At 45.9% G+C, this 14,517-nt stretch overlaps 2 protein-coding genes across 3 annotated transcripts; one reads left to right on the top strand and one right to left on the bottom strand.

Moving 5' to 3' along the window:
* The first annotated feature begins 710 nt into the window (after positions 1-710).
* LOC120707687 (phytochrome-associated serine/threonine-protein phosphatase-like) lies at positions 711-5,129 on the top strand. The gene is made up of 10 exons (XM_039992656.1): positions 711-1,109; positions 1,318-1,464; positions 1,576-1,643; positions 2,380-2,437; positions 2,778-2,888; positions 2,972-3,022; positions 3,496-3,639; positions 3,722-3,817; positions 3,970-4,041; positions 4,815-5,129. Exons 1-10 carry the CDS (start codon positions 1,029-1,031, stop codon positions 4,896-4,898), a joined length of 912 nt encoding a protein of 303 aa, XP_039848590.1. The 5' UTR covers positions 711-1,028; the 3' UTR covers positions 4,899-5,129.
* Positions 5,130-13,075: 7,946 nt separating this feature from the next.
* Positions 13,076-14,225, bottom strand: LOC120707688 (probable glutathione S-transferase GSTU6). Of its 2 annotated transcripts, none has more exons than XM_039992658.1 (2): positions 13,792-14,225; positions 13,076-13,664 (listed from the first exon to the last, which is right to left on the bottom strand). In XM_039992658.1, the coding sequence occupies exons 1-2, from the start codon at positions 14,113-14,115 to the stop codon at positions 13,278-13,280; spliced, it is 711 nt and encodes a 236-aa protein (XP_039848592.1). In that variant the 5' UTR covers positions 14,116-14,225; the 3' UTR covers positions 13,076-13,277. The 2 variants fall into 2 exon arrangements, with proteins under 2 accessions (XP_039848592.1, XP_039848591.1); XM_039992657.1 differs by having other exon boundaries at positions 13,783-14,225.
* Between the last annotated feature and the right edge of the window lie 292 nt (positions 14,226-14,517).

Genomic DNA, 14,517 nt, shown 5'->3' on the forward strand with positions numbered 1-14,517 from the left:
GTACATGCAGTGCTGTGATTGTATGAGACATTAATTGTTCAAGTTTCGACTGGGATTTCGATTGATTTGTTCGGTTCCGATTATGATTTGGATTGATGGACTAAGCCATCATTGTTTGCTGGGATTTCGATTGATTTGTTCGGTTCGGATTAGGATTTGGATTGATGGAAGCCATCATTGTTTGCTTTAGAAACAGTTGAGATATGACATTTGCCATGTGCGCTAGGTCTTCCAACTATTCTCGAGATATGCGCGTACAAAAACTTCTACTGGCCCCGTCAAATCCATCACTATCTATAACTGAATGACTTTATATCAGATACTCAACCGATTATAGATGACAATTACTTCAGTAACAACTATTTATATATTTTTTTATGGCACAACTATTTATAGTTTGGTTTTGGGTGACATCGTTTACAAACAAAGCGTAACTTGAGCACTATATAATATAACTTTGATGTAATTTAACGAAAAATATTTTCAAAACATAACATTCAGGTTTACTGTTATATTTGTAAAATCAAATATTTTGAGAGTTCTTGATAGCTAAAGTTTAGAAGTTTGACTCAAGTCTTGTAAAAAAACGTAAGCTTATTTATATTTTTCGCAAAAAAAAAACAAACACATGGAGGAGTATGTTATACCACCCAAAACAAGACAAAAAAAAAAGCCAAAGAAGAAAAAGGAAACTGCACACCAGAACGAGCCTCCCATCCAATCTGCGACCCGTCGTCGTCCGTCCGGTGCAGTCGCGAGCACGAGGCTGTGAGCGAACCAGCCAAGGCGCTCTTCGATTTCCCCTCACTCCAGCCAGCCGCCCAAAAAGCCAGGCGCAAATCGCAACCTCGCCTTCTGTCCCCTCCCCGTCCCCGGCTCCTCGTTCCCCTCTCGCCGCCCGCCTCCCGGCGGCGATCGAGGCGGCGCCAATAACCGAGGGCGGGCCGCTCCTCTCTCCACCGAGCCCCATCCACGGCGCCTCCGCCCCGAGTCTCCCCCGCACCCAGGTTGGCAGCCGCCGCGCCGCGATGGATTTGGATCTGTGGATCTCCAAGGTCAAGGAGGGCCAGCACCTCGCCGAGCACGAGCTCCAGTCCCTCTGCGAATACGTGAGTTTTCTACTCTCTTGCTCGCTCGTTCCGCGCCTAGGGTTTTTCTCGCCGCGTTGCTCGCTCGGGTGGCTGCACGCGCGCTCCCAGCGGCGCCCTGGGGTGTTAGGGTTCTTAGCGGGTGGAGGTAGATGTGGGGAAAAGGTTGCCTTTGCTGAGTATACTGGTTGTGTCTGTGTAATTGATATTGGTTTTGCTGGATGTCCAGGTGAAGGAGATCCTCATCGAAGAGTCCAACGTGCAGCCGGTGAACAGCCCCGTGACGGTGTGTGGTGACATCCACGGGCAGTTCCATGACCTGATGAAGCTGTTTGCGACTGGTGGCCACGTTCCGGAGACCAACTATATTTTCATGGTGCAGACTGTGGAGACTTTATTTCCTTTTCGTTTCTCCTGTGAGCAGTGATAATGAATTCGCCACTATCATGATAATGTTTTCCTAAATCGAGCTGTGGTTCACTCGCAGGGTGATTTTGTGGACCGTGGCTTCAACAGTCTGGAGGTTTTCACCATTCTCTTGCTACTAAAAGCAAGGTATTTAGTTAGCTTCCTGTTTGGTGATAGTCGATTGCTTGCTTGATTTTGGCAATCAAAGTTTCTGCTGCCTAGCTTCTTCTGTAGCAGCTGCTTCACTATTTCGCTTTGTTAGTATAATAGAACCTCACTAGTTCAGACTTCAGACCAATGGTCCAATTCATAGTTGTATTTTTGTAGTATAACATAACCTCATTCCCTTACTAAAGATACATGGTTTGTTTACTAGACAAAATTAGCCTATTGGCTTATATGTCATATCCTGTTGCACCTTCATGGCTCCCTTTTTCACACCTGAATTCTTGGATAGTCTATGGATCAATTTAGCTTTTAGTTTGTCATGCAGTTAAAAACAGGTTTAGTCTATGGATCAATAAGTAATTTGTGTAGTTTGATTTCTGAGCAATGCAAATGATATCCTGGAGTTGATCTAAACAGGTTTAACCATGCATTGCACTGTGTACCAACATATGTGGTAATGGAATGATGAGTTTTCTGTGTTTGAACATAAACTGAAATTTCTTCTCAACTTTTGGCTGCTGGAAGCGTAAATGTGAAAAAGAAGCATCCATTCTCAACATATATTTTTCCTAATGAACTAACCCAGTGATGAAATAGCATTGCTTCTCGTAATCTTTATTGTCCTATTTTCACTTCAGTTCTCATTTAGAATTATTCCAAGAATCGTCAGCATCTATAGCTAATTCTTGTTGCTGAATTTTCCAAATGGCATTAGGTATCCAGCTCACATAACCCTTCTGCGTGGAAACCATGAAAGTAGGCAGCTGACACAGGTATGTCCTGGTACGGAAAAACTGATAATTCTATGCAGAAGCCATTTTTGCTGCAAATAAACGTCCGTATCTGATGTATGATCTCATGATTCTTATGTTTTACTCTCAACTTGTGAGCTCAAAAGGTCACCGCGCATGGTGCCTCTTAAATTGTTTTTGGTCTTATTCAATCTGTGCAAAGGCTATATGTTTATATCATCATATGGTTATATGTTTTAGCTTTAATATACATTGCATGATTGTATCCATACTGTACCGCAAATAGCTGATACAAATGACATGCTAACTTAACGCTTATATTATATGCAGGCATACTAATAATACTCTGACTTATCTTTAGGTGTATGGTTTCTACGATGAGTGCCAGAGGAAGTATGGTAATGCCAATGCATGGCGGTACTGCACTGATGTTTTTGATTACCTTACACTTTCAGCGATCATTAATGGCCAAGTAAGTTCCTTCTGGCAAAGAATTGCAGGTTGTCAAATCATGTTATTTGGGCCAAGCCATGCTTAAATTATATGCTGATTCAGGTCCTCTGTGTTCATGGCGGTCTTTCTCCTGATATACGCACAATTGATCAGGTTCGTGGCTTTTCTTCTGTAGATTTCTTATAATCGTCGGTCAATATGGATGTTAATGAAACCTTGCTCAAGTGTGATCCTTCCTGTCCATTTTATAGGATTCCAAATTTTCTGTCGTGTAGGTATGTCATAGTGAAAATATAGAAAGTGGAAATACATTTCGCTTGCTCTGTAAAAGGACAGTAGAAATGTAGGATGCCAAATTTCCTCTTTTATTCTAAATGTTTGCGATATTATCTCCTTTAGTACTAAGAATGATTGTCATCTATGAGCCATTGGAAAGTAACTGGTCCTTAGCATTGTTGACTCATTTTGTCTAGAATAGTAGAGCACATGATTCTGGGGTTGATTTAGTCCATAGCTTTGCTTACCCATTTTTCTGAAGAATAATAGGGTACATGATTCTGGGGTTGGTTTTTCTTATTAATAAATGTTTCAATGAGATTAAACATTTGATTATCTTTTCTCACCAGATACGGACAATTGATCGCAATTGTGAAATTCCCCATGAAGGTCCTTTCTGCGATCTTATGTGGAGTGACCCTGAAGAGATAGAGACATGGGCTGTTAGTCCCCGTGGAGCAGGTTGGCTGTTCGGATCACGAGTCACCGCAGAGGTGTGCATACAATCTTGTTATTTTATTATTCTGAATTGCATTTTTAATTCACTCCTAATAAATTTAACTTTTTGCTATACAGTTCAACTTTGTTAACGGTATCGAGCTAGTTTGCCGGGCTCACCAGCTGGTGCAGGAAGGCTTGAAGTACATGTTTCAGGAGAAGGGCCTTGTGACTGTGAGTTCTTTATTCACATGTTGATTCGCTCTAGATACTGCATACTGCCATACTGGTAGCATCATATAAGTAGTTTGTGTTTTTATTTCAGTGTGATTATTTGAATTGTTTGTGATGCTCATATAGTTTTTTTTTTGCTATTTTTTCCCCAGGTGTGGTCTGCACCTAATTATTGCTACAGATGTGGCAACGTAGCTTCTATATTAAGCTTCGATGAGAAGATGGTATGTTAGTTCTTTTATCTAGAAGGATTTTCTTGCAGTCTTTTGCATACCTGATTACTTTTGAGTCAATTCATACAATAAATTCAGCTCAATCTTCTGCAGGTTTTATTGTGCGTATATACATGCACTTTTTGTTGAGATAATTGTTTCTAGATTAGTAACATAAAAGCAACAAGTGTTTCTGGCCAGTATTTTACTATTTCAGATCTTTTACTTTAGTGATGTGGATACACAAGTTAATGTTACAAGTACAGATAAGTGGGTCACAAGCATCTATCCTTTGTTCGGGCTATACCAAGTATGTGTTAGGAAATTTTCTATACTTGCTAGTGATAGGCGGAGGTTGGATCCAAAACAAGAATAAAGCTAGTGTCTTCCAATAGAAGCAGGGTTTGAGTTGATTGTCAATAGAAATAATTGAAATGTTGCCTAACCGCATCAACCATTCTTTTTGTGGGATCAAGACCCTGTGTGTTGTAGTGATTCATCAGCAACAATTCTGCATACGCGGGTTTGTCTTTGGCTGAGGAAGGGGCTAGAAGTTGCCATGGAAAAGCAAACTCTCTTCATTTTTTTGGCATTAAGTACCAGAAGACCTCTGATTCTTTTTTGCATCATCACATCTGATTGCTCCGAGTTTTGCATCACCTTGTGTCGTGTATCTTATTTATGACTGTACGGTGGCACGTCCCACTGCACTTTTCCTAACTTACACAAAACAGTGTCATGATATGTAGCTGATGCTGTTCTATTCTATACTTCTGTGTTTCCAGGAAAGAGATGTCAAGTTCTTCACAGAGACGGAGGAGAACAACCAGATGCGAGGCCCAAGGACCGCAGTTCCATATTTCCTCTGACTTCAATTGTACAATTTTAGAAGTCAAATGTTTTAATCTGTAAGGGCTAAAGATCAACCAGAGGTTGTTTATTGTTGTAGGTTCAGATCATAGTGCAATCTGATGCATTTGATTTCTCTATTTTCTTTGACCACATGTACAATAGACCATCGGGGGTGCCAAATGTTCCTGTATTCCTTCCGTGACACTGTCAAGTTTTGTTTCTAATTTATTTCACGTGCTATTTATCATCGTGATCTCGTGGACATCGCATGCGCCGTGCAGCAGAGAAGTTGCTGTTGGCTTATTTCTTTTATTTCTGATGTTAGATTTTTTCCTTTAGTTTGCCCTCACCTGGTAAGATATTCTTCTAAGCATCTCGTGTACGCACTTCCTGGCATATATTCTTAGGTTTCTTTTTTGTTGAATGGTTCCTGGTATTTGTTCTGTAAATGCAGATTTTTTTTAGACGATTCTGTAATGCAGTTTGATTCTGCATAATTGGCCACTCCTGGTCTTATTTATTTGCGAGCGTTTACCGTGAGAGACGCACTGAACTCCTTATCCAATGATGGTTTATGCTTCACAGTGCCCCGAATTCATAACCGGGTTACGCACGAAAGTAACAGCTGCAACGTTTTAACCGCAGCGTTAGCATGCATACTAAGTTACCAACTGCCAAGCACCTGCTCGCCACCGGCCAGTGGCCACTGACCAAGCACACAACTGCACAAGCGGTGCGCCGTGCGCACGGCAGACGCCACGAGGAGATGCCTGCGCCGCGCGGCGGGGGTTGCGGGCTCACGGCGTGTCGCCCACCTGCCGCTCCTCCAACGGAGCGGAGAAGGCATGCCCTCCGCTACCGGTCTCCTCCCTCGCCCGCCCACCGGGGCCAACGAATCTCTCACCTCCCTAACCGCACGCGACGCACACAGACGCCGCCTGGAGGTCGGCACCAGGCCTCGTCTTCGGCGCCCGACAGCGACCGCCGGTTCGCATCGCCCTCCAGGCTCCGGCCTCCGCCCCCCTTTTTTTCGCTGCTAGCTAGATGCACCCGTGAATAAAATTAGCTGCCCACCCACACGGGCAGCCTTTGGGTTTGGGCGGCGCCGCGCCAGTGCCCACTGCCCAGTGCCGTTGCCGGCGTGCCGCGGCCTCAGATGAGATGCTCGTCGTCCTCACGTGCACGGGGACGGGGAACCCACCGGGCAGCCGGAATCGCTTAAACAAAAGACTCTTCGGCTGATCGCATAAATAGTATATAACTAATAGAATGAATAATATTATGTAAGAAAAAATAAATTAAAATAAATTGAGACAAGACAAGCCGTGCATGTCCACCGGTGTCAGGTCGTGGCGCGCGCTCGACCGCTTGTGCGCGCGCGCGCGCGGCAAGACTGCGCTGCTGCCAACGGCAGGTCAAACAACAGCAGACTGCTAAATCAGGGCATCTTTCTTTCGGCTCGTGCTCGTGGTTCCTGGCCCTTTTCCCGGTTCTCATGATCGTTCAGGTGGGGGCGGCGATCAGAGACCATTTTTTTTTACAGCGAGATATAAGAAATTAATTTAGGAAGTACTTTTCGTCCTGACTTTGCTCCCACTTCATTTAATATACCCGCAGTGGAGTATGTGTATTTTTTTTAACGCAAATGAATGCGCCATACGTATGTTTGACCGGCAACTGATCGACGGTTCACCAGTCCACTTCCCAACAGCAGCAGTACTCAACAACCTATCAAAGGGCGAAAATAATCCTTCGTTCTTCTTTTTTGTTTTTGTTTCTTTTGCGGAATGATGGATGGGAGATGCAAATGGTAAATGTAGCTCTTACTCGCATTAAAACAAAAAGGGTAGATGTAGCTCTTGCATGATCGGACCATGTACAGAGAAAAAGACAGAGAAGAATGCACTTGGGCAATTTGCCATGGCTTGTAAGATCGGCGTGATAAAACCGTCGGGATTCGCTGATACCAAGCTAATTAGCTAAACAGAGCCGAGGAGGAGCAAATCTAAACAGCAGCTGATCCTACTCGGCAGATCCTCTGGTTGTGGTTACAACAAAATTGCAGAGGGAAAAAATCGGGGAAATGTCAGTAACTGACTAACTTGACGCTAATAATCTCCTCCGATCCCGAGGCGGCGGCGGTTGACGCGGCGGCACCGGAGGTGGGGGGCTGCTAGGTCGTCCGGCCGCCACGGCCGCGCGGCGAGCGCAACCGAGCCTGGGGCTGGCCCTCCTCCCGCCCCATTGCCCGCCTGCGGGCGGCGCCGCCCGGCAGGAACTCCCCGACCTCGGCATCCGAGAACGACGAGGAGCTCCCCGGCGCGAGCCGCCGCCTCCACCGCCCGCAGCACAGCCTCGCGACGCGGAGCGGCGCCCGCGCCACGCAGCAGAGCACGGCCGCGGGCAGGCACGCGCAGAGCACGCAGCACGCCGCCGCGCACTCCGCCGCTGCCGCACCGCTCCCGGTGGGGCTCGCGCAAAGTGGCATTTCAAGTTCATTATGATGACTTCTATAGAATTACTCATGATTCATATGGAGTAAATCTATCAGCATTGGAAAGAAGACAGTGCAGTCTAGACAAACCCTTAGAGAGGAGTTTTGAGTCCATACGGAAATGTCTTCACAAGATGATCAATGTGAATTCAAAGACTCATTTGCTTACGGTTCATACCTTGACTTCCTGGGAAACTAATGAGGATTTCTGGGAGTTGACGCATATAAGTAGTACGGAAGAATGACAACATTACATGCACGCAGCTCTTGAAAGTGGGTGGCCTCTCGCAATGGTAATTCAGATTCACCAGAAGACCGGTGATTTAGGTGAAGGGTCAACACACACAACATCTGACTGCAATAAAGAGATGGAAGAGGATAAAGGAGAGAACATGCAAGCTCCAGAACCAGAACCAGAACCACAAGGTTTAGCAGATGAAGGTGAGCGGATAACTGGAATTGTGGAGGACATGGAGAAAGAAGACCAGGATGCACAAATAATAGAGCAATGTGGGGACTCATCGGACGATGAGGACGATGAGCGCTTCCCAGTGTTAGGTAAATGGCGTAAAGAGGGTTTTGGTAATCCAGTGGTACAAGATATTAGATGTCCGGAGTTTGAATACAGAGTGAATGAGGTCATACAAGGGGCAAAGTATCGTACCATTGAGGATATGAAGGATGCTGTGAAGCTCTGGGCTGTATCTCTGAGGAAGGAATTCAGAGTACTGAAGTCTAGCAGCAAAGAATACGAGGTGAGGTGTGCAGATAGAGACTGTACATGGCGAGTACATGCATACAAGGGAAAGTTCAAGACACACTGGAAATGTTCAATTGTTACACCACATACTTGTAGATTGACAGGTGTTGCGGGACATCATCGTAATATCACATCAACTTTCGTGGCTAAGAAGATGTATGGGGTGATTCTTGACAAAATGGATTATGAGCCTGCATTGATAATTAGGGACATTGAACAGAATTTCCAGTATGTGATCAGCTATGCAAAGGCTTGGCGGGCTAAATAAAAAGTATTTGAGATGAGGTTTGGCACTTATGAAGCATCATATGACAACCTACCTCGTATGCTTGAAGCTATTGTGCACAGAAATCCTGGAAGTGCTTTTGATACATACAGTGTACCGAGCTTGTCAGGGGCGCCAAACATTCTGCTGCGAGCTTTCTTCTGCATTGGAGCATGTGTGAGGGCATTCATTTACTGTCTTCCTGTTCTGTGTATTGACGGCACTTTCCTGACAGGGAAATATAATGGAACAATATTGACGGCAATCGGAATTGATTGCAACAAGCAGATAGTTCCCATCGCTTTTGCCTTTGTTGAGAATGAGAGCACAGAAAAGCTGGTACTGGTTTCTCGAACGTCTGAAGATTCACGTTGTTGCTGCAAGGCCTAATGTTTGCCTTATCAGTGATAGGCATGCAGGTCTACTTGCAGCTATAAGGCAGCTCCAAGAAGGTAGTCAATCTTCACCTCCTATATGGCCAGATGTTGTCAATAGGTGGTGTGTAAGGCATATGGCTGCTAACTTTTATGAGCGGTTCAAGAATAAGGATCTGATGAATTTGTTCAAGCGATTGTGCACTCAGAATCAGCAGAGGAAGTTTGATGCTTTGTGGGGTATAATTGATGACATGAGCGCTGAATTGCTTAAGAGCCAGGCCTCATCATCCAGCAGGAGACGTTCTACAGATTCATTAGTTGGACATGCTAAACCATTTTCACAGTGAATTGATGGTGCTCCTAAAGAGAAGTGGTCACTTCTGTATGACACAGATGGGAGACGTTATGTGATCGAGACGACCAACCATGCTGAATGTTACAATATGGTAATGCGTCGTGTTCGTGGATTTTCTCTTGTTGGCATTGTTGAGTTCATCATGTATGGATGTATAAGGTATTTTCGGGAGTGATACGCATCAGCCGCTCCCTTACTTAATGATCTAGGAGTGCATTTTTGCAGAAGGGTCAATGAGTACATGGAGAAAAAAATTGAAACGGCTCGATTTCACTCAGTCATATCGATGGGCACAAAGGAGCAAAGATTTGAGGTATCATGCAGGGACAGGACCGGACAGGGTGTCCGCAGACAAAGGGTAATTCAAGAAGTTTTGATAACCATTGACGGGAGGGTGTTCTGCCGATGTCAGAAGCCAAAGGTGCATCACTTACCATGCTCCCATGTCATCGTGGCTTGTTCTGTATCTGGGTTAGATGCTGCGTCCTATGTTTCTCAATATTTCACAAAAGAAGCCGCATCACAGACTTGGTGTCATGAGATATATGGCATTGGTATTCTAGGCCCATTCACTCAAAAAAAATCCTCATCCAATGCTCATCCCTGATGCAGCTACGAAGCGGGGCATAGGCCGACGGCAGACACGTCGGATCCGGAACGGAATGGACGAGTCCGAGGCTGGAAAGAAGAAAAAACGTTTCAACTTGTGTGGAGCGGACGGTCACACTTACAAGAAGTGCCCACAGCTTTCAGTACCCACTGCTGCTGCCGAGGCTGGACCTTCCGGGAATCCGATGGATGGATCGGCTCCACCTACAAGAATTCGCCGCATCTAGTTGTGCACGTAACAGCTTGCAAAGTATTTGTGTGTACGAAACTAAGTATATTATGTATTTGTCTCGAATTTGGTTGTAACGAATGAAACCTTCAATGTAATATGTTATGTGGTATTTTGTTTAACGTTCTATTTATATTTCGTTCATTGTATCTTATGTGGTATTGTATCATAAATATAATCATTACAATCAAACATAGCAAATATATAAGTATTGTAATTAAAAGTACAGGCGTCCCGTCACAATTTACATCACAATCTAAAACTGATGTCCATCATACATCATGTCATGAAATCATCTAAATCGTCATCCCAGTTGACAGATGGTGGTGCTGTAGGTGGTGCAGCATTACTTGACAAACCTCTCGACTTTCCTTTTCTCTCTTTTCTGGTTTTAGGTTCATGTATAGGGGAAGGAACACCAGGTGTTCGAGGCCATGATTTGGGGGCATAAAGTCATCCATATCGCCATCCCAGTTAACACAACTAGGTGCTCGAGGTGGTGCTGCATGACTTGACGAACCTCCGGTCATCTGTTCTTGCGGAGGCCGAGAACTATCACCCGAAGATCTTTTACACCTCATTTGTTTAGTTTGCGGCATAACTCCACCGAAGATACATACCAATTTACGAAAATTTGGTATCGATTTGTTAATCAACTCCGTGTCCTCGGGATAATCCTAGCATATAATTACACAATAATTTTACTATTTCGTAAATATGGATTACAAATAACGGACGTGATTAGAACTGAATAAGAGTTACCTTAATGTGCATCTCATACACCTCTGGCCGCATCCATATCTTACAATTAGTTTGTAAGAATCCAATAACATTTGGATGATTCGCTAGTTCACATACCCTCATGTATATCTTCCGACGTTCTAGCAGGTGTTCCTTTAAATCTTGCATTGTAATACCTCGAAATAATGTCAAATCTTTAAACTCAACTAATTTGGACAACACCATCTCTATCGTACCATCTGCTAATGGATCCAACTTCTTACTGATTACAAGATGTGTCATGATCTCAAGAATTATACTAGATTTTTCTTTGGTCCATGAAAATCCAACAGAATTGGAGGCAGCCATTGCCTTATGCTACAATAACAATAAGGTACTGTCATTCTAAATTTACTATTCTATATTTCACTATCCAAAAACTGAATCTATTCTAATTCATAATTATTTTAGAAACAAGTCTATAATAGTTGAGAAATATTGGTAACCTGCGGTTCGGATCCAAAATCCTGCAGGGCTTCGCCGGTTTTTTTACCTCCCTCACCCCTCCTCTCTCCCTCTCCCCTCTCTGGATCTCGTGGGCAGAAAATGAAGGCGCAGAGGGAAGGGGCGGAGTTTTATATTTGAGGAGGGAGCCTGCCGCCCCCTTGCCGGGCGGCAGGGGGCCTGCCGCCCGGCAGGGGGTGGCAGGCTCCCTCCAAGGACCTCTGCGCAAAATAAATATATTTTTATTTATATATAGGTCCCTACCGCCCCTCTGCCGGGCGGTAGGGGTACAAAACTGTAAAACCTAAAACCAAAAATATATTTCTGTAAATTTTTTTTTGAAAAATACAAAAATAAAAAAACGCGGCAGGATGGCGGGGCCGGCCCACGCCTCGTCCACGTACTGCACGATGACGAGCGACTCGCACACGGGCGCGCCGCGGTGGATGAGCACGGGCACCTTCCCGTGCACCGGGTTGGAGCTGAGCAGCAGCGGGCTCTTGCGCTGCAGGTCCTCCTCCACGTACTCGTAGCCGGCCACCCCCTTCACGGCCAGCGCCTGCTGCACCCGGTCCGGATGCAGTACGGGCTCAGCCGCTCACCCAGCAGCCGCACCTCCGCTCCCGCCGCCATTGCTGCTGCTCCCTGCCGCCCGCGCCTTGCCCGTAGTAAGGCTGATGCCTGTAACTGCAGCTAGGAGAAGCGGCAGTAGCTCTGCTGCCTGCTGGGGGAACAACAACACGGGGGGTATATATTGACCCTGGCTGACGCACAGGGTGATGAAGCTGAATTTGAAAGACGATTACGGACTTGTCTACTGTTTTGCGGTTGTTCGTGCATGCGAGCATAAAATTCTGCGGTAGGTTAAGCTTGAGCAAAGAACCATTGACGTTTCCCTTGGACACTTCAAGCGCAAGATTTGGAATTGGCGACTGCACTCAGGCCTCACCACTGAAGCCGGTGCCCTGACCTTTTGTGGCTGATTATTAGGCGATAGGGACCGTTTCAGATTAATAGATTGGGATTGCAACCCACCTTTTTGTGAATTCTTTCACCCGAGTCCATATACAAAAGCTTCATCTCTCCACTTAAGTTGACATCATAAATTGTGCTAGAAAATTATTTAAAGAATTTCTCGTTGCTATTTTCACAGCTTGATGATTAAGCCAGATGCAGCCAGCATATGAAAATGCAATTACAAATTTTGGTATACAGGCATTATATTATAATCTTTTTAAAGTGTACACTCATTTTGTTACCTCGTCAAGGGTTTTATTTTTGGCCTTCATGTTTTACCCCTTACAGAAATACAATTTTTTGCCTTAATAATGGCTTAACGACTAAGCGAGCATCATAATCCCTATAGAATGTCTAGTTGTTTTGCCCCTTACATATATATTTTTAAGAAAATTCTCTTCAAGTTGCTTTTTAGATTGACATTTTGTAATACTCCCTCCATTCATAGATGATAGTCTTATTTCAAAATATGAAAATTTCAAGATTAATAGTCTTATTTGAGCCTACCCACCTATTGCCTCTCAAGTCCAACACCATTAACTGCATAGGAGTAAATTTGTGCCTCAGAAAACGACACAATGTGATAAAAACAGGCTGCATGCCACCACCAAATAAGACTATCATCTTCTTTTCACTAGATAAATAATGAGGGGTAAGTAAGATTGATAAGTAAAGTTTTTTTTTGTCTTGATCATTGTGCCCACCCCCAAATAAGACTATCATCTGGGAATGGAGGGAGTATAAGACATCATAAACTATGTTAGAAAATTATTTAAGGGTTTTCATTCTTGGTTTTGTATTTTTATATCTTGGCAATAAAGGTATATTGTTTTTTAGTATAGTTTATGATGTCAGATATCACGGTTCATAAAATCCTCAACTTTAATACCGTTTGTACAGGGGAAAATAAGAAAAATACATATTTTATTTGGGGTTCCATTGGACCAACTTATTTTACAAACTTACAGGCAGTACTATTTTAATCTAGGCCTCTGTTTCACTCAACAAGTAACGCACAACAGATACCCGCCACTGTTAAATCGCAGTGACAAAAAACAGTAAGGAATCAGCTATAGCCACCTGGCCCAGCAGGTGAAGCCAATTTAGCCAGAAACCCCTTGTAGTGCTCCAAGAGCCTCTCGAATTCCGGCATGGCGTCCTTGACGGCGTCGACGGACAAGAACCGCTCCGCCCACGCCGCCAAACCCGGGAACCTGGCCCCGTCCAGAAGTTTGGTGCCGGACACCTCGTCCACCACCTGGATCCACACCAGGAAGCTCCCCAGCGCAATGTCAGCGAGCCCGATGGCGTCGCCGCCGAAGAAGGCCTTCCCCTTTGAGCACTCCATGAACGCCTGCTCCAGCGTCTCCACCTGGGGGACGACGTTCCCGAACGCCTCTGCTCGCTGGCCATCGGTCGTCGACCTGAAGAGCTCCCTCCACGCTTTGAAAAACTGCGAGCACATCACAGGGAACGAATCATCCAGTCAAGTAGCTGTACCCCCCCCCCCCCCCCCCCCCCCCAAAAAAAAAATTCTCAGTGCGAGAAACAAGATTAGCATCGGCACCAACGTAAGGTACCTTGTCGTCGATGAAGGCCGCCCAGAAGCGCGCCGTGGCGCGGTCGCGGGCGTCGGCGGGGAGGAGAGGCGGCCCGGTGCCCGCCCAGGCCTCGTCGACGTACTGCACGACGACGAGCGACTCGCACACCGGGCGGCCGCCGTGGACGAGGACGGGCACCTTCTTGTGCACCGGGTTGGATTTCAGCAGGAGGTCGCTCTTGCTGGAGAGGTCCTCCTCGAGGTACTGGTAGCTGAGCCCCTTCAGCCCCAGCGCCACCTTGGCGCGGATCGCGTACGGGCTGTACCACGAGCCCAGCAGCTGCAGCTCGCCGCCGGCCGCCATCGCCGTCTTGCCGGAGGTTGGCTTGCGCGATGCTTTCTGGAACTCTGGGTCGATCTGCTTTTGGGGGAGAATGAGCGTATACTTAAGTGATGAGCTTAGTTGAGTAGTCAGCTTGGATTTGTTGACCGGTGACGCTGAGGTGGTGACGTGGTGTTTGTAACGCCTCATATTTTGCCGGGGTCACCAAGCCAAATTGACCACGGCACCGCCGAACGACGCGCGCGTTCCGCGTGTCCCGCGTTTTTGCCGTGCCGCCCCTTCCTTCTGCTGCTGCTCGCCCACTGCCATCTTTTCCTCCTCCCTCTGTTAGCGAGTGCTCCGTGTGCGCGCCATGGCCGCTGGTCTACCCGGCTTCCGCCACCGCACGTCGCGGGCCGCCTCCGCGCAACCCTGCGCCGCGCC

This window comes from Panicum virgatum, chromosome 5K (genome assembly GCF_016808335.1).
Source record: "Panicum virgatum strain AP13 chromosome 5K, P.virgatum_v5, whole genome shotgun sequence".
Classification (NCBI taxonomy): domain Eukaryota; kingdom Viridiplantae; phylum Streptophyta; class Magnoliopsida; order Poales; family Poaceae; genus Panicum; species Panicum virgatum.